Consider the following 18655-nt stretch of genomic DNA (forward strand, 5'->3'; position numbering starts at 1 on the left):
AACAAGCCAAGGCTCTGGGGAGCTGAGGGTGGGGGCTCTGGGGCAGGATGGTGGGTGGCAGGAGAGGAAGGGGATGTGGAGAAGAGGCTGTCAGAGCAGTGCCCAGCTTGCCTTTAGTCCTTGCCAGGTCCTACCCTTGCTTCTGCCTCTGTATTAGACTTCCTGTCTCTGAACAAACTGAGTTCTGAAGTTCAAGGCCTGTGCCTGGGGCCCTGCGGTCCTGGCCGGTGGGGGCTGGGGGCTAGATCCCCACTGGGAAGTGCTCAGCGTTCCTGAGGGGTGAGGCTGGCTGGGCCCTCCTTGGGGTTTGCCAAAGCAACGTCCTGGATTGGGCTGGGAATGCGGAATGGGGTGTAGGGGTCCACACAGAGCAATTGGCTTTCCCCTTTGTGAAGCCAAACCGCACTGGGACCTGCCCCAGCCTGTGAAGTCTGAGACACCTATTTACCTGGGCTCCTGGCCGTGCAAGGGGAGAGGAGGAGGGGCGTTTAAAGGGCTCAGCCTCCTGCCGCCTGCTCGCCCCGCCTGTCTGGGGATCTGGGAAGGCAGCAACTGCTTCTTCTGCTGAGTTAACTATTCCTGAGCTCTGCATCACATCCTCTTCCTGGCGGTGGGCACAGGACAGAGCTCCATGAGGGGCCAGGCTCCCTGGAAGCCCTGCATTCAAGGAGTTGGCAGGGTGGAGAGAAAGAGACCGGCAGGTGGGCTTAAAGCCCCGGTGGTGTGAGCAGTGACCTTTCCCTGTGGGGGGGCTGTAGGCTGTGTGCGTGCTCTTGCTGCAGAGGCAGGGCCCAGGAAGGCCCGCTTCTTGTATTGATCCTGGCTTGTTAAGCCAGATTTTATTGGAATGTTTACATGGGTCAAGACGCTAACATGTATGGCAATGTCCGTTTTGCTTATTGTCCATTTGCTACTTGGAGTATTTCTCCTGCCTATCAAAACCTCTTGGGCTATATGAGAATCTGAGGGTTAGAAATGCCCAGTTTATCATTTAATCCACAAAATCCTCCATTTTGCCCTGAAGGGTTCTCAAACCAGTTTCTTGGACACAACCCTCCTGTTCCCTCTTAGGAGACGCTGACAGGCTGGACCAGCTTGTGTAGAATCTACTTTAATAGAAACTTGGAGGTGACTGTGTCCAAACAATGCCCCTGTAGGCTGTGCGCAGCCAAGATCTGGACTGGGTGACCTTCTGGATCTCTCTAAAAGCCCTCGGACCCTCGCCTGGTGGAGGGGAGGCATGTCCTCCAAGACCAGCCCCTGTGACTGTCATTACAGCCACTTGCAGCCCAAAGCCCCGAGCCAGGAGCCGCCCAGCGTCCCACAAAGGCAGCTGTGTTCTCAGGCCTGGCGGGGGCCCAGGGGAAGTCGGTCCAGCTGTGCCTCAGCCCTCCCTTCCCACCCCTTGTGGTCAGATCTGCTTTCTGGCCCTCCAGGCAGGCATTCTTGCCCAGTAGGAAGGGCTGGGAGAGCAGCCTTTCCCTGAGCTGGGAGCCGTGACTCACAGGTGGTTACCTGTCCTTGGGCTCCCTGCCAAGGCTTCAAGGGAGCCGGAGGGGAAACATTTAGAGTTCATGCCTGTTGATTCCTCCTAAGCTTTTCTTGGGTGGGTTGGGCTCTGACCCCTTCCTGATGAACCATAGCCTTTTAATCCCCCCAAACCCCCCCCGCAAAAAGCAGGGGTTTTCCACTTTTTTGCTTTCCCTTGGGAGGGGTCTGGTGCTTTCCAGGGTCCTCAATGTTTGCGTCTTCTCCCCTTCCAGCTCGCTGACAGGTCTGGAGCTGTAATAACCGATATGCAAGCCCTGATCCTTCTGTTCTCTGCGTGGTCTTCTGTCCAGGGTGGCCCAGGACCCCAGGAGAGGCTGACCTCTATGAGCCTTGGAAAAGCACCCAGCGCAGCGGCTGTCACAATGCGAGTGGCCATCACCCCTCACCCCACCGGCCCCCAGGAATCCTGGTCTCCTGTGATCACTCACATTTCCCTGGTGCAGCCCCCACCCACCCACAGCAAGCAGATGGGCACTGCCGATCTTGCCGTGAGGCCTCCGGACTGCCTCCACCTGCCTGGTCCTGTCTGGGGTGGGGGTAGGGGTGCTGTGACGGCAGATGGGTGTGCCAGCGGCCAGATTCCTGAGTCCCGCCCTGCAGCCGGCGACGCCCAGCCGGGGAGTCTCCAGAGGTGAGGCCGTTGTTTAAAAACTGGGAGCCAGGAGAGGAGACCCCCACATTCAAGGGGAGCGTCTCGGAGAGGTGATCTGGAGAGAGATCCGCGGCAGCACGGAGCAAGGTCTGTTACCTGTCTTCACCTGCCCCGTGGGGACCGGGGTGGGCCCAGGCTTGTGTACCTGGGTGTCTGGGGCCTGGCTGCAGGTCCAGATTCCTTCCTCTTCCTGGGAGCTTCAGTTCTTGAGCCCACTGGGATCCAAAGTCTGGGTGTCGAGTCTACCACTGTTTGGATTGCTTTCTCCCATCTGATAAGCATCTCGGTGACTTAGAAGAGAGCAAGTTCAGAGCTGGGGCTGGACACAAAGAGGAAGGAGAGGGCAGGCTGGCCTCTTCTAAGAACTGCTCACAGTGCCTAGTTCCAGGCAGGGAGAGGGCGAGGTTCCAGCCCCTGGAGGAAGCCAGATGATGGGTCTTCCTCTTGGGCCACAGTTAGCTGTGTGAGCTCAGGCCCTGTCTCTTCCCTGGGCCCCTGACTGCTCTGATATGGGATTGGAGGGAAAGAGTTTGAAGCCTCACGATGTTTGATTTAAAGATGTCAGGGGGTCCCCAGTCCCTCCCTGCCCTGCCTTGCCGACTCCCCCATCCCTCCATCCAGGCCAAAAGAATGTGTGGCTGTTGCTGGAGCTGAGTGGGCATCTGATACGAGGCAGAGGTGGGCGCCCCATGAGCAGGGCGGGGCTTGCCTCAGCAGGGCAGCACCCTGCCTCTAGGACCCTTCGAGTATCACCCCCCACCCCAGCCTCCTTCAGAATCCCTGCTCTGTGGCCTCCCAACCCCCAGCCCTCCTGTACAGCCCCAGTGCATCACTGGAGACATTTTGAGTTGCTCCCAGTTCAGATGAATCCCTCACTCACTTTTTAAACACTTCCAGGCCTCCCTCTCTTTCCCCATTCTATTCCACAACCTGCTCAGCCCAGAGATGCGGGCACCACAGTCTCACCCTCAGGGTGGCCATGGGAGATACTGGAGACCATGTCAACAGCAGGAGAGGGCTCCCCTCCAGGCCACCAGCCTCTTTGAGCCACTCACCATTGGGCCTGTAGGTGGGCCAGGGCCTGAGAAAGGCCAGTCCTCTTTCCTAGGGTGACACTGAGGCCACAGACTTCTCCTGCAAAGAGCCTAGTCCTTTCTGGCTCCCCAACTTGCTCTGCTGACCATGGCGGGCAGGGCAGGGTTGATCCCTCCCGTCTGTTTCAGAAGGGGGAGCTGGAGTCCAGGAGGATGTAGTGACGTTCTCCCAGGACAGCCTGGGAGTCATGTGCCAGCTGGGACAGGGGCCCAGGTCTCTGGCGTCTTCCAGGTTTTGGCTACAGATGTGCCTGCCATTCAGAAGTGTCCTAGGCCAAGGCCCTGAGTAAAGGCTTCTGAGAAAACCCAAGTACAGAAACAGCAAAGGGCTAGTGCAACCTAGGGGTCTGCGTGTCTTCACCCAGGCTGCTTTGCTATGCCCTAGGTGAGGTCCTGAGTGGGGATCGCCTCGTCAACTGAAGATGAGGCTGCTCCTTCTCCTGTATTTTGGTGAGTATCCCTTCCCGTCCTTCCGGGCCCTGTCATACAGCGGAGAGGGGACCAGCCATGGGTGGGAGGACAGTCTACCAAAGTGTGAACATCACCCATCACCCGGGGTCCTGGGGTTTGGAACACTTATCTACTGGGATGCCCATGGGATTTCTCTGTCCTGGGGGCCTCTGAAGAAGATGAGACTCTTAAAAGGCTCCCAAACGCCTTCTTCCTGCCTGAGGGTGGTCTGTGGCGGCCCCAGTGTTCTGGTGCTGCATTTATTTTCCATCCTCTCACTCTCAACCTGGTCCCAGAGCCATCATGCCTTGAGTTCCAGATGTTCAGGGAGCTGCAGCTGTGAAGTGAAAGTCGCTCAGTCGTGGCCGACTCTTTGTATCTCCATGAACTCTACAGTCCATGGAATTCTCCAGGCCAGAATACTGGAGTGGGTAGCCTTTCCCTTCTCCAGGGGATCTTTCAGACCCAGGAATAGAACTGGGGTCTCCTGTGTTGCAGGCGGATTCTTTACCAGCTGGTTATTTGCAAAGTGTGGCGGGGCGACTTTCAGAGATAAAGGAGCAGACAGAAGGCAGGTCTCTCCCCGTGTCCCCCGGACGACCAGCAGCCAGCGCTGCTCCGTTAACAGGCGAGGAGAGCTGTGGGCAAGCGTGTGTCCACAGCTCAATTCTGAAAGCCACATATGGATGCCACATTTCAGGATCAACTTCTGCTTTTTTAAAGCTGAGAGTTACAGACTATAAAATCAGCTTTTTAAAAACCAAACAGCACCAGGATTGCAATTATTCCCACCACCAGTAGGTTGGAGCATGAAGGCAAGGAAGAGGGTCTAGCCTTGCTGATGGATGACTGCTTCCCTGGGGGGCACTGGGGTGTCCGGCTAGACTGCCCTCTCTTTAGGCTCCACCCCAGCACCCCCTGAGCCCCCTGTGATTTCAGGCTTGCCCAGCCTCCTGTGTGCCCAGCAAGCCTGTTCCCGCGGGGCCTGCTATCCACCTGTCGGGGACCTGCTCATCGGGAGGACCCGGTTTCTCCGAGCTTCATCCACCTGTGGCCTGACCAAGCCTGAGACCTACTGCGCCCAGTATGGTGAGGTAGGTTCTTCCTCCACGGCCTCCAGGGGCTGGAAGAAGGTGAGCTTGGGGCACGGGGGGAGCCCGCCATCTGTTCACTGAACACTTAGAGTGGACTTGGTGTAGGCCCAGCCCCATGTACTGTGGGGAATGTAAGCAAAGCATAAGGCTGGATCTCTGCCTCTCAGGAATTTCCACCTTCGATGAGCAAGAGAAAAACGTACTCAAAATGCCTTTTAACTGAACAGATCCTTTTCCTCTTTTGCTTAATAAAGCTGGAGTTTTTCTCAGCCCTTGGCCCTGGGCAGGATAGTCGCTGAAATCTGGGGCATAAGCAGTAGTTCGAGACAGGTCCTTTAGGTGTGTGGAGAGTGAGGTGCCATCTTTGATGGACGGAGTCAAGGCTGGTGGCGCACAGATGCTGGGATGTGTGCACGGCTTGTCTTCTTGCCAAAGCGGGAAGGGAGCTGTGCTTCGGCCACACTCTGCGGCCTTCTCTTCTGCCCGTGTTGGGCTAAGGGTGGGGCTGGAGCTACCAGACCGTGTGATTGTAGGCTGGAGGCTCTCCTTCTAGGTTTTGTAATTGTCATGTGTGAAGAGCCAACCTGTTTACCTCCAGTCTCTGCATGTTTCACCACCCTGGGCGAAGCGGGAGACTTATTTATTTATTTTGCAGAATTTCCTTTTAATTAAAAAAATTTTTTTGGTGTGTGGGATGGATTGGGAGATTGCGATTGACATAGAAACACTGCTGTGGTTAAAGCAGGTAACTGATGAGAACTGGCAGCACAGGGATCTCTGCTCAGCGCTCTGTGATGGCCTAAATGGGAAGGAAATCCAAGAAAGAGGGGACACGTGTGTGTGCTAATCTAGCTGATTCACTTAGCTGTGTAGCAGGAACGAACACAACACTGTCCAGCAACTATCCTCCAGTAAAAATTAGTAAACATTTATTTTGAAGGATAGTTGCTTAATAATGTTGTGTTAGTTTCGGGTTATAGCAAAGTGATTCAGTTATCGTCTTTTTAAAGTTTCTTTTCCATTATAGGCTATTTTAAGACATGGAGCATAGTTCCCTGTGTTATACAGTAAGTCCTTGTTGGTTATCTATTTTATACACAGTAGTGTGTATCTGTTAATCCCAACATCCTAATTTATCCTTCCCCCTGGGAAAATATTCAAATTGCCATTAAAGGACACAGATCAGTGAGGTGAAGGCAAAGTGACTGGGGGTTAGCAAGAGGGTTCAGCGGTTCAGCTGATAAGGAACCCTGCTGAGCAAATCCAGACATTGGAACGCTTTGCTTATTTAAGCAACTGATTTATTTTTCAAAGAGCCACTGTGAGTTTTCTGCTTTGCTTCTGGACCTTCCTGGTAGGAACTTCAGTTTTCTTTTCCCTTCAGTAAGTTTGAGGTCTTTCCTTGCTCCTTATGTTGCCCAAGGTGGAAATCACCCAGTGTTTTCTTGTTTCCCAGCTGCCTGTCTCTTTTTTTTTTTTTTTGCCCTCAATACATAGATTTAGACAGGAAAGAGTGAGGGAGTCGTTTTCCCTTGAGTCTCTGCATCTTTGGCATTAAAAAGACAGAGCAAGAAAGGGAGTGAGAGGCTGATGGCCGCAAAGGCAGCTTGGGGTGTCTGCGGTTCCCTCTCCCTCGGCGCTCCTTGTCCTCAGGGCCATGCGGTGGCGTCTGACCCTACCTCTGGCCTCTTATCCTCCTGTGTCCTCTTGGCCGCTTGTGATCATAGATGGCCCTGGGTCCTGGCTTTGGAGGTGTTGCGCGGAGATGGCTGTGGTTTCTGCACCTTACCCACTTGGACGTGAGAAAGGCCATCTGACAGTGTTGGGAAAGACGGCCAGCAGCAGGCGAGTCCTCCCTGTGGGCCTAGATTACTCCACCGGCATCAGGGAACCTGGCAGTGGGGAGCCCTCCAGACAACAGAATGAGTCCAGCTGCCCCCTTCCCACTTGCCCTCCAATCTTGTACCACTGGGCCATGTCTAAAATTTTCAGGATGTCCTCTGCTGGGTCCTCTCTTTGGGCGGAGCCACCTTCAGGGATGGACACTGGGCAGAGATCCGAGGCTGCTGAGAGAGGCTCAGTGCCAGGCCTGCCTGGACAGCCCCCCTCCCTCCCTCTAGGCCACACTCCATCCTGTCCTGCCCTCTGCCTCTCTCAAATGCCCCAGGGAGCCAACTGCCTCCCCTGCTTTTAAGCAGCATTTTGAGAACACATAGGAGCTTGCAGAAAGAGAAGGCTAGACTTTTGCAACCCAAGGGATGGATAAATTTCAGCTATTTTGATGCTGTGAAAGTTGAGATGCATTGGTTCTTTCTTCCCCTCGTCTACCAGGGGAATAAATCCATGTAACCTCTCGGAAGAGGAGAGGATAGAGCATCTTGAGTGTAGTGTGTAGCCCAAAGTCTGCCACTAACTTGTAGTGTGATCTTGGGCAAAAGATCACCCCCTCTAAATCTCGCTTTCCTCTTCCATGAACGAGTGTTAGACCAATGGTCTTTCGTGTCGCTCTTTGCTCCAGTTTTCTTTCGGAATGAGCTGACCATGGGGAACCAGCTTCTCTCCCCCACCTGCCTCCTCTCTGCCTTCTCTGATTTCTCTTTCCTTCTTTCTCTCCGGCCTCCCCTCCCAGAGGCCATCGGTTGCCGGCAGTGAAGACATACGTGAAGGCACGGATACTCCTCTGTCCGAGTGGACCCTGAACCCTCCCTGGGCACACGGGGGGCTGTGTGATGAGAATTAGGAATCCAGATACAACTCTCATGAGTTCTAATTTCAGTTTTCAAGTTTATTTTTATAATTAAATGATATTATAGTAAAGCTATAGTTTATTAAGCACATATTATATGTCTCAGGCATTAGGCTGAGTCTATTTTATATAAATTATCTCAATTAATTTTCACAGTGTTCCATGAGGTATCTCTTATCCCCATCCCCATGGGAATGTCTAGGTGTGTGCTGGGATCCCCCAAACTTCTGATGGAAATGCCTAGGAACTGAGTTTTCTGAGTGGCTAGAGATGGCGCTGCAGTGGCCAGGCCCAGCTGGAGAAGAGGGCGGCATGGTACAAAGCTGCCTTGCCAAGGCCTGCCCCTCAGCCCCGACCTCCCCATCCCTCTCTGCCAGCCCCTCCTGCCATGTATACACCTTACTTGAGTCAGAGCCCCTGGTTAGTGCCTCTGTTGTAGTTTCTTACAGGGGTGACATGGTGGGCCCTGAGCCCAGTAAACTCACGCGGCCCCTGCCGCCTGCCTGCCTTCTGGTGTGACATAAATGCGAGTGCACTGGGGATTCATGACTCTTGGACATTTTAGCATTGCTCGCTGCCCCCTGCCCACCCTGGGGAAACTCGGGGGCAGTGGGGACGCCTTCCAGCTCCAAACGGCCTCTCCCAGCTCCTGACCTCAGAGTATGGCTGCTTTCTCCTGGGCCAGTCTTAGCCTGTCGGCCCATCACCTCTTCTGCCTGCTTTTGTCTCACTGGCTTAATCCTATTGGCCTTTGTGCCCATACTGCAGCCTTGACAACGGACTTAGGGCTCGGCCAGCTTTGCCTTGTCCCCCCACCCCCTGCCCAGCTTTGCTGTTCCGGGTCTCCCTGCCTTGACTACCCATTAACTGTTTCGGACTTGAACCCAGACTGATCCTTACTGAAAGAGCCTGAGGCGGAAGTTGCACCCTGTCCCCTGGCTCTCTCTCTTCCAGCTCCCAGGTAACCTCTGGGTGAATTCACTGTACTGTTTCCCCCTAAAGCCCAAGGCGTGGATGAAAATGTCTGCGATGTCTCCATACCCTCATTTCCTTCTGTGCTTTCCCCAAGCCGTCGATCCTTGTTTGAAAAGTAGGAGGGATGATAGCACCCCCTTCAGTGAGCTGCTGTGTTCATGCATGCTGAGGTCCTCCCGCCGTGTCCAGCTCTTTGTGACCCCATGGACTGCAGCCCGGCAGGCTTCTCTGTCCACGGCATTCTCCAGGCGAGAATACTGGAGTAGGTTGCCATGCCCTCCTCCAGGGTTGTTGTGTGGACCACATTAAAAAAGGAGCTGAGTGACGGTGGGCCTGGTGTCTGGAAGGGGCTACATGTCCCAGCCCCTCGCCCACTGGCCTCCCGGGACCTGTGTCTGCGTGCAGAGGCCGCCTCACCTCTCAGTCATTCTCCTGAGTACTAATTCTTGGATCAGGACGTGCAGTTGCACAGTTATTGAAGTCAACCTGCCCTTGGGCCCGCCCACTGACCACCGCACATCTGATTTTCAGTCTGGCTGCTGGATAACCCAGAGGCAGTTATGGTTAGTGAAGTCGCCTGATGGGGGGTGAAGACTTTCTAGGTCTGGTCCTGCCTCTGACACTTAGAAGAGGAACATGACCTTGAGAAGGTCATGGCTTCTGTCTAGACCACCATTTCCCCATTTATGAAATGAGGGAGTTAGTCAGCCTTTGTTGGTTCAGCTCTCACACGTCTGCCAGGCTTCTGGCTGGGCTGCATGTGACCCCAAGGGTCAGCCATGATCTCAGCCAGGTGGGCCCTGGCAGGGGCTGAGCCATGACCTTCAGTCCTCTCTCGGCTGGTCCATGCTGCTTAGGGACCAGAGGGGTTTTGCTTGGAAGCTTTCAGCTCTGATTTCTGCTCCTGACAAAGTCTCCTCCAGTGTTGTGCCTGTTCCCTTAAATGCTTTATTTATCCCCATTCCCTCCCTTTCTGGGGGAAAACTTAATTATCTAGTTTCCTTAATAACAGTCTTACACAGTGCATTCCTCAGGTTAATTAGCTGTGTAAACCAAACAGCTGTCATTTTTATCTCTTGGAAACAAGCTGAGGAGCAGTAGTCAGTTGACATCCCTTCCTCCTAACACACACACAAACACACACACCACATAAGCACACTCACACCCACAGGCACACACCCAACCACCACTGCCTTTCTGTGTTTGACAGACCTCTGTTTTCTTGACCTCTGGCATGGCTAACGTGTACACGCAGAATGTGAGAATGTGTTCATATCCATCCTGAGGGCCTTGTTCTCTGCTCACAGAGGACTTTGAGCCTCTCTCTGACCAAAATATCTGCTCCTGATTCCCAGGAGATTTTAGAAGATCTGAAACATTCAAAGCTCCTTCCATTGTGAATCTTCATTTGGATGAAACATCGTTGAGTTCTTTGTTTAAAATACAGATGCCCTTGGGAAAGGCGTCATATTAATCTATCATCATTTATATTTCAACAAGGGTTTGCTTATCAGAAAATTAGCTGTGGCTTTTGCAAAGGGTCCCAAGAGAATGAGACCAAGAATGAATAAGTTTAGAAGAGATAGCAGAAAATGAAAAAGATCACTGGGGGAAAGAGTTGCTATCAGAGGGAAGCAAAACTTGGGATGTGGAACGTGAAATTTGGGGGTCCTGGTTGCTTTGGACTGGGGAGTGTGTCTTGTGGGGTTAAAAGGAGGGAAGAGAGTTGAAAGGTGAGATGGAAACGTGGGCACAAACTTGGGTAGCCTCACAACTTTGTTAGCCTGGCTTCTCACACCGTTGCTTCTTGAATCAGGTCCCTAGAAGCTCTCTGGGCAGTGCCTTGCTTCTTTGCCCTCAGCGGCGAAAGGAATCACTGTCAATGGTAGAACTTTCAGAGGACCAGGAATGCAAACCAATTATCTGCACTCAGGTCTAGGAGGACACCTCAGTTTCTGGAGAAGTCTGGGCGGGGAGTGAGGTTGCCTTTACTAGGGGAGGAGAGAAGGAGCATCCTGAAAACCATCTCTAGTCCCTGCAATGTCCCATGGTTGTCACGTGACTGCTGTGTCCCTTGAAGCCCTGCAGGATGAGAAGGTTTGGAGACAGAGAGCCAGGGAGCAGAATTCCTGCTTCTTCTCTTCCTAGTCCTGTGGATTTGAACACATTCTTAGCTTCTCTAGGACTTGCCTTCCTAATCTGTCGAATGAAGATACCCACTTTTGATCCAGTATGCCTACCTCAGAGATTTTGGAAGGATACAATGAGATAATGTATGTATCATGCTCAGGTCAGAGCCTCAGTTCAGTTCAGTTGCTCAGTCATGTCTGACTCTTTGTGACCCCGGGGACTGTAGCACACCAGGTTTCCCTATCTATCACCAACTCCCAACATGTGCTATTGAAGCCTGGCTTGGAGAATTTTGAGCATTACTTTGCTAGTGTGTGAGATAAGTGCAATTCTGCGGTAGTTTGAACATTCTTTGGCATTGCCTTTCTTTGGGGTTGGAATGAAAACTGACCTTTTCCAGTCCTGTGGCCACTGCTGAGTTTTCCAAATTTGCTGGCTTATTGAGTGTAGCACTTTCACAGCATCATCTTCTAGGATTTGAAATAACTCAACTGGAATTCCATCACCTCCACTAGCTTTGTTCATAGTGAGGCTTCCTAAGGCCCACTTGACTTTGCATTCCAGGATGTCTGGCTCTAGGTGAGTGATCACACCATCATGATTATCTGGGTCATGAAGATCTTTTTTGTACAGTTCTTCTGTGTATTCTTGCCACCTTTTCTTAATATCTTCTGCTTCTGTTATGTCCATACCATTTCTGTCCTTTATTGTGCCCATCTTTGCATGAAATATTCCCTTGGTATTACTAATTTTCTTGAAGAGATCTCTAGTCTTTCCCTTTCTATTGTTTTCCTCTATTTCTTTGCACTGATCACCAAGGAAGGCTTTCTTATCTCTCCTTGCTATTCTTTGGAACTCTGCATTCAGATGCGTATATCTTTCCTTTTCTCTTTTGCCTTTAGCTTCTCTTCTTTTCTCAGCTATTATACTCATGCAGTATAATTTTGGAGTGTTGTGGTATTGATCATTTTGGTCATCAGCTTCAGAATTGAGCTTTCTGAACTTGGTTTCGATGGAGATAAGAGCTGTATGAGTTAAGGCTTTGGTCAAGATGTTAGTTCATAACAGTGCTTCATAGCACTGGGGCTCAACTCCCACCTGGCCCCAAAACAGGCCCTGATTTTTCACCCTTTGCTGGAAATATACGTTGACGTATAAATGATGAGGCTTGTGAATCACAGGAGCTTCCCAGGTGGCTCAGTGTTAAAGAATCTGCCTGCCAAGTAGCAGACTCAGGAGATGCCGGTTTGATCCCTGGGTCAGAAGATCTCCTGGAGTAGGAAATGGTAGCCCGCTCCAGCATTCTTACCTGGGAAATCCCATGGATAGAGGAACCTGCTGGGCTATGATCTGTGGGGTCACAAAGAGTCAGACATGACTGAGCATGCACACGCGCGTGGATCACAGTGGGAGTCTAGTGGAGACTTTGCTGACCAAGGCCTTCAGGGTCCCTTCTTTCCCTGCTCACTTTGCTGGGAAGAGTGCTTCTCCAGCACCATGTTTGGCCAACGTCTTATTTTTCCCTTGCTTCTTTTGCATTCTTGTTTGGAGTGTCTTTAACCTCTGAGCAGATAAGCTGGAGTTGGGGAGAATTCTAATAGCATGTTAGAGCAAGGAGCTTCATTATCTCATCCCACCCCTGCACTTTGCCAATGAAGGAGCTGAAGTAGAGGGAATGTCTTGTAGGCAGCTGCATTTTTTTTTTTTTTTTTGGATTCCGGCTGTCTTTCTCTCGGCCCTGGCTGACAGCCATGACCCTGAGTCCAGCTCCTTAGATGGACATAGGCCGTCTCTCACTTGCTTGGGGGGAGGGAGCTGGCCATGGCTAAGCAGAGCCTGTTCTCCCATTTCCCTCCAGAATTCGCTCCCTTTTCTGCTAAGACACAGAGCTTTGATTTGCTTTGCCTTCCTTGTTCCACACTCTCCACTGTGATTGAGGCTTCCCGCTGTCTCCTTTGCCCTCCCATAGTTCTCTGGTTTGTCTTCCAGCCAGACTGCTGAGCTTCTAGAAAGCTCTGGGATAAGGGAAGAGGCCCAGCCTTTCCAGACGGAGAATGAGCAGGAGCCAAGCTGGCTGGAGGCCTGGCAGGCTGAGTGGATAATAACACTGTGTCTCTGAGGTAGCCCGGCCAGGGGAGCGCTGGCCAAATGACCCCAGAGAGGGAGGCAGCTGCGGCTGGGAGCTTCCATCTCCAGGAGAGACAGAGGCACGTAACACACACGAGGGGAAGGGCCTTGTGTTGAGAATCTCTCTCTTTCACACATATACACACACACTCACACTCACACACACACTCTTACACACGTACTGCATGTAGACATACAGGAATAAAATAGAAAGGGAAACTGAGGCCCAGAAAGAGAGGGAATTGGCAGCTTGTCTTCATGTGGGCTTGTGCCATAAGCCACCCTAATTTGGGCCTCCATCCCTCCAGCTGGTTGACAAGCAGAGCTGCTTAAAATACCTGTGGCTTAGGCTGTGTCTGAGGATTGAGATAAATCCCTCCTTTAGCTACATTACTGTGATGAAGGCGCGTAGGTGTTCAGCTCATGAGGCCATCTGATCCGTCATCACTGTCTGTCCATGTGGAGGCAGGTGGCGGAGGCTTGGGGTGCCCCAGACTGACTGCAAAGACAGGGAGGATGCAGGGTGGCAAGCCCATGCTGAGTATCCTGGGCCTTTTGAGTTTGTTTAAAACAAAGGCCTGGATATAGAAGTTAATATATATTCAAGGCATTGAAAGTTATTAAAAAATAACCAAGAAAAAAAGTTACCTGTAATCCCATTTCTCAGAGGTAATTAGGTTAAGCTGTGTGTAGTTGCCATTTTGCAGGTCAAGATAGCTGAATATCAGCCATTTCATTTGGTTCAACCTAATATATTGGTGCACTGCCTCCTACCTACTGATTCCTTTAAAAATATGCATTTGTGATCATGGTGTATATACAAGCTTAGGCCCAACTTTTTTCATAAAACATTATAATTTTTTTTTCATAAAACATTGTAAGCATTTCCCCCATGCAATGAAAATCTTTCTGTCAACTGTCTTTTCAAAAGTTACGTAATATTCCATCATTTGGGAATATCAAAGGCATCTCCTGAGTCTCAGGTTGGGCTGTTCTAGCTCCTGGGTCCCACGGCCCAAGCAAAAAAAAGCCTTGTTTCTGGCACTCTCTTGGCCAGAGAACAGGCTGGGATCTGTTCCCAGCAAGCCCAGAGGAGCTCGGATGACAGGTCACCGGAAGGCGGCTGGCCCCCGTCTCTCGGTGGGACATGTGCTGAGCGCAGACAGAGGATGGGTGGTGGAGAAGTTTGCCTCTGAGAGGCTGGGCAGAGCGGGGAGGAGGGCGTGCCTGCCTCCAGGGGCCAGAATAGGATCCTGGAGGAGACTCAGATGCCAGCAAGAGGCAGCTTTTGCCCAGAAAGGATTATTTTAAGTGCTTAGGTATTTGTGTTAGCCACTGACATCCCTGCAGTCTCTGTGCTAACTGAGCGAGGTTAGCATGACAAACCAGCTTTTTTCCCCAGAGCATTTTCCCTGTTGTGGTCAGCCTCAGGGTCAGACTGAGCCCTATGAGTGAGACAGATGGTCACCCTTGACCGTGCTTCCTTCCCGCGACGTTGAAGTGAAGTGAAGTCGCTCAGTTGGGTCCGACTCTGCGACCCCATGGACTGTAGCCTTCCAGGCTCCTCTGTCCATGGGATTTTCCAGGCGATATACTGGAGTGGATTGCCATTTGGTTTCTAGTGGAGAAGAGAGAATGGCAGAGAGGGAGGGATGGAGGGGAGGAGAGAGAGACAAGAGGAGGGGAGAAGAGAAGGGTGTGGGGAGGGATCCTGTCTGGTGCCGATGCCGGCACTGGCCATCAGTCAACGGGAAAGTCACAGAGCCTCATGGAGCCTCAGCCTTCTCACACCTGCAATGGGAATAATACTACACGTAGGGTGGTCGTCAGGCTTACATAGATTATTGCACTGAAACTCTTGATACAGCACCTAGCACGTGGTCGGCACTCCAGTCATTTGTTGATTTTGGTCACCTCACTCTCTCACCCTTCTCTTTAAACTCCCAGGAAGGGAGGGTCGAGCAATAATATAAATGAAAGTGCTAGCCTTTCCTGAGCATTTACTGCTGCTGCTAAGTTGCTTCAGTCGTGTCCAGCTCTGTGCGACCCCATAGACAGCAGCCCACCAGACTCCTCTGTCCCTGGGATTCTCCAGGCAAGAACACTGGAGTGGGTTGCCATTGCCTTCTCTGTGAGCATTTACTATTCATTCCAAAAGTATCTACAGAGGGCCTACTAAGTGCTGGGCGCTTTGCTCAGCACTGGAATACCGCATAAAGGAAAGTAAGTTCTGCCCTTGTGGAGTCCACATTCTAACAGAGGGAGGCAGATGGCAAGTGAACTCTGAGCAAATGCATGGACACTCAATGAACAGTATGTCCCATGGAGACACTACTGTGAAGAAGAACGTGGCTCGGCAAAGGATGGGCAGTGGCTGCTGTTTTATATAAGGCATGCGTGCCAGCCATTATGTGAGCACTAAACGTCTCCCCACAATATTTTTTTAAGTATTTCATAATCATTTAAAATTCTTTTTCAACACAGTTTATCATAGGATATTGACTATAGTTCCTTGTGCTATATAGCAGGACCTTGTTGTTTATCTGTTTTCTATATAATAGTTTGTATCTGCTAATCCCAAACTCCCAATTTAACCCTTCTCCCCCCACCCCCGACCTTTCCTCTTTGGTAACCATAGGTCTACTCTCTATGTCTGGGAGTGCATTTCCATTTTGTAAATAGGTTCATTTATTTTGTACCAAAATTATTGTTTACTAAAGCACTTTGGGAAGTGATGAGGACACCTCCAAGCTCCAGGAAGGGGACAATCCTCTTGTTTTGCAGATGGGTGGTGGGAGCTGGAAAATGGGGTGGGAAGCAGATTCTCACAGAGCCAGGACTCCTGGCTCCCCTCCGGCACCGTCCACCATTCCAGGCTTTGCTCAGTGGCTCTGGGGGAAGAGCAGTGTTGGGTGAAGAGTTTCTGTAACTCAAGGCGCAGACTCGGCACGTTAACTCTTCCCTCCGGGACTGAGCTGTCAGCTTCACAGGATTAGCAGACGTCACCTATTCTGATGGATCATCCTCCCCAGCTTAGGGCCTTCCCTGGATGGAACCAAGGTTCAGGGGCTGCAAGGCCTCAGAGACGGCTGGCTGAGCTTTCTCTTGGTTCTGCTGGGTGGAGGCTTAGGGGCAACAGAGGCAGGGGGTGTGGGGAGGTACAGTCGCCTCTGCCCAGAAGGACTTGCAATTCAGGGAGGTTCTCGTCCAAGCCTTGCTTCAACATGTGTGTCAATCTGGAGCTCTCTGAAAAGTGTTTTTTCTGCTGGACACGAGGTTTGGGACTGTGGTTACTCAGAGAGAACAGGTTTTGTGTGTGTTGCATGAAGAACCTAGGCAAGGTCATGATGTCTCAGTGGGGTGTGTGTGGGCTCGCGTATGTGCCAGGGCAAACCCATGCAAACATATGCAAATGTATGCACATTCACATATTATGGACAAACCAAAAGAACAAAGGCCAATCCTCTGGCTGTGTTCTTTTCCTTGATGGTCTCTGCCCTGCTCTGGAGCCCATGGGGTTCATTTCTGTCTCTTGTCTCACTCCAGGGCATGGGCAGACCAGGGAAGGTGATGTTTCAGGGGGACCTCCCTGGTGAGGCTGTTTCCTCCTTGGCTGCCCACTTTAACCCAGATCTTCATGGGGAAGAGACCCTGCCTTCAGCCCCAGGGCTGCAGACTTCCTCCGCCTTCCTGACCTTGGGACACCTGCCTACAAAGCTCCATCTGGTTGGACACCCTGAGCTTCTCTCCTGTGGGTCAGTTCAGTTCAGTTCAGTCACTCAGTCATGTCTGACTCTTTGCGACCCCATGGACTGCAACGCCCCAGGCCTCCCTGTCCACCACCAACTCCTGGAGTTTACTCAAACTCATGTTCATCGAGTTGGTGATGCCATCCAACCATCTATATATCCTCTGTCATTCCCTTCTCCTCCTGCCTTCAACCTTTCCCAGCATCAGGGTCTTTTCCAATGAGTCAGTTCTTCACATCAAGTGGCCAAAGTATTGGAGTTTCAACTTCAGCATCAGTCCTTCCAATGAATATTCAGGACTGAGTTCCTTTAGGATTGACTGATTGGATCTTCTTGGAGTCCAAGGGACTCTCAAGAGTCTTCTCCAACACCACAGTTCAAAAGCATCAGTTCTTCGGTGCTCAGCTTTCTTTATAGTCCAACTCTCATATCCATACATGACTCCTGTGGTTAGGGGATGCCAAACTGGGAAGGACCCTCAAGTCCCAGAGGTCAAGTGCTGGAAGGCCTTTAAGATCATCTAAATGGTACTAGAACGTTGGCTTAGAGGTCAAGTGCTGGAAGGCCTTTAAGATCATCTAAATGGTACTAGAACGTTGGCTTCCTGATGGCTGGGTCTTTGTTTTGTTCACTATTACAACTCCAGAGCCCAGAGCAGGGTCTAGGATGTAGTATGGCCTTAATGAATATTGTGAAATGACTGAGTGACTCTACTTCAATATCCACTCAATTCACAGAGGAGAGCTAGGACTGGAACCCCAAATTCCCTTGTCCTTTTTTCCTATCCCTTTTTCTAATCCTAAGAAACTCCACTTTTCCAAGGCTGCCAGGATTCAGTGAGATGAGCTATAAAACTCTCTAGCCTACATCTAGGACATGGTGGTGGTGGTGGTTTAGTCACTAAGTCATGCCTGACCCCATGGACTGTAGCCTGCTAGGCTACTAAATCAACGTGAGCTTCTCCTTCTTTCTTCTTTTTGCCCTTAGCACTCTTTTCAGATTTCTCTCTGAGGCAAGGTCATATACAAAATTCATTTTTACAGCCTCATACCTCTCTCCCAGTCACAGCATCTATTTACTATTTACTTAGCTATGTGTTGGGGGCTGACACAGAGGACTTAAATGGAATGATGACCAGTTAGTCTTGTTTTGAGCAGTTGGTCATTCTAAATGTATTGATGAAATCCATGAATTCCTTAGGGGAGCATTTCCATGGAGAGAATGTTCTAGGCTCTCAGTATACAAAGGGAGAATTCCCAGTATACAAAGGCCCCACCTCTGAGTCTCTGATATCTCCCGCAGTGGCAGATGAAATGCTGCAAGTGTGACTCCAGGCTGGCTCACAATTACAACGGTCACCGAGTGGAGAATGTGGTTTCATCTTCGGGCCCCATGCGCTGGTGGCAGTCACAGAATGGTAAGCGCCTGCCGCCGCCTCCAGGAGCCCATGCGTGAGGCTCCCGTAGGATGTGCAGGGCGCCCTTTCTTATGGTGGTGGGACATGGGTGGTTGGTGAGCAGAACCTTCTGTCTTTGTATTTGAGGCCTTTCAGATGTTGTAGGTAGAATAATTTATTGGAGGTTAATGAAAAGGTAAGAAGAGAGAGAAATGCCTTCATTTTATCCTACTTGGTCATAGTGGGCTTGCTGAAGGAACTGGGCTTTGGGAACAGATCTGTGTTGGGCTGAGGAGTTGAAAGTCTAAAGGTTTTAAAGACATCAAGGGACAGTGGGAAGGAAATTTGGCCGAGAAGACATGGGATCTTGAATAGGTGCTATAAGTAGAAACGTACTGGTACCATGCCTCTCTGAGAGGGAGATGAGAAAATCAGAGTTAGATTTCCTGGAGCCTGGGAAGGTAGACAGTCTCTGCTCTAAAGTTCCTGGGTTTTGTGTCTTTCCAGATGTGAGCCCTGTCTTTCTGCAGCTGGACCTGGACAGGAAATTCCAGCTTCAGGACATCATGATGGATTTTAAGGTGTGTTTCCTGGGTATGGCAGTGGATAAGAGAGGGGGGACTCTGGGCCATGTGGGCTTGGACTCATGGGGAGCCCAGGGTCCTTGTCTCCTCAGGCTGGAGGTGATGGT

The 18655-nt window shown here is 51.1% G+C and overlaps 1 protein-coding gene across 1 annotated transcript in view; it reads left to right on the forward strand.

Annotated features, from left to right (window-relative positions):
• LAMB3 (laminin subunit beta 3) overlaps positions 1830 to 18655 on the forward strand; it is a 42506-nt gene continuing 25680 nt past the window's right edge. Inside the window, exons 1-5 of the mRNA XM_018060783.1 lie at positions 1830 to 2290; positions 3683 to 3747; positions 4687 to 4841; positions 17871 to 17985; positions 18472 to 18545. Coding sequence (XP_017916272.1) covers positions 3720 to 3747; positions 4687 to 4841; positions 17871 to 17985; positions 18472 to 18545 — 372 coding nt within the window. The 5' untranslated portion in view covers positions 1830 to 2290; positions 3683 to 3719. The remainder of the gene's footprint in view (positions 2291 to 3682; positions 3748 to 4686; positions 4842 to 17870; positions 17986 to 18471; positions 18546 to 18655) is intronic.

Source organism: Capra hircus, chromosome 16 (assembly GCF_001704415.2).
Source record: "Capra hircus breed San Clemente chromosome 16, ASM170441v1, whole genome shotgun sequence".
NCBI classification, from domain to species: Eukaryota; Metazoa; Chordata; class Mammalia; order Artiodactyla; family Bovidae; genus Capra; species Capra hircus.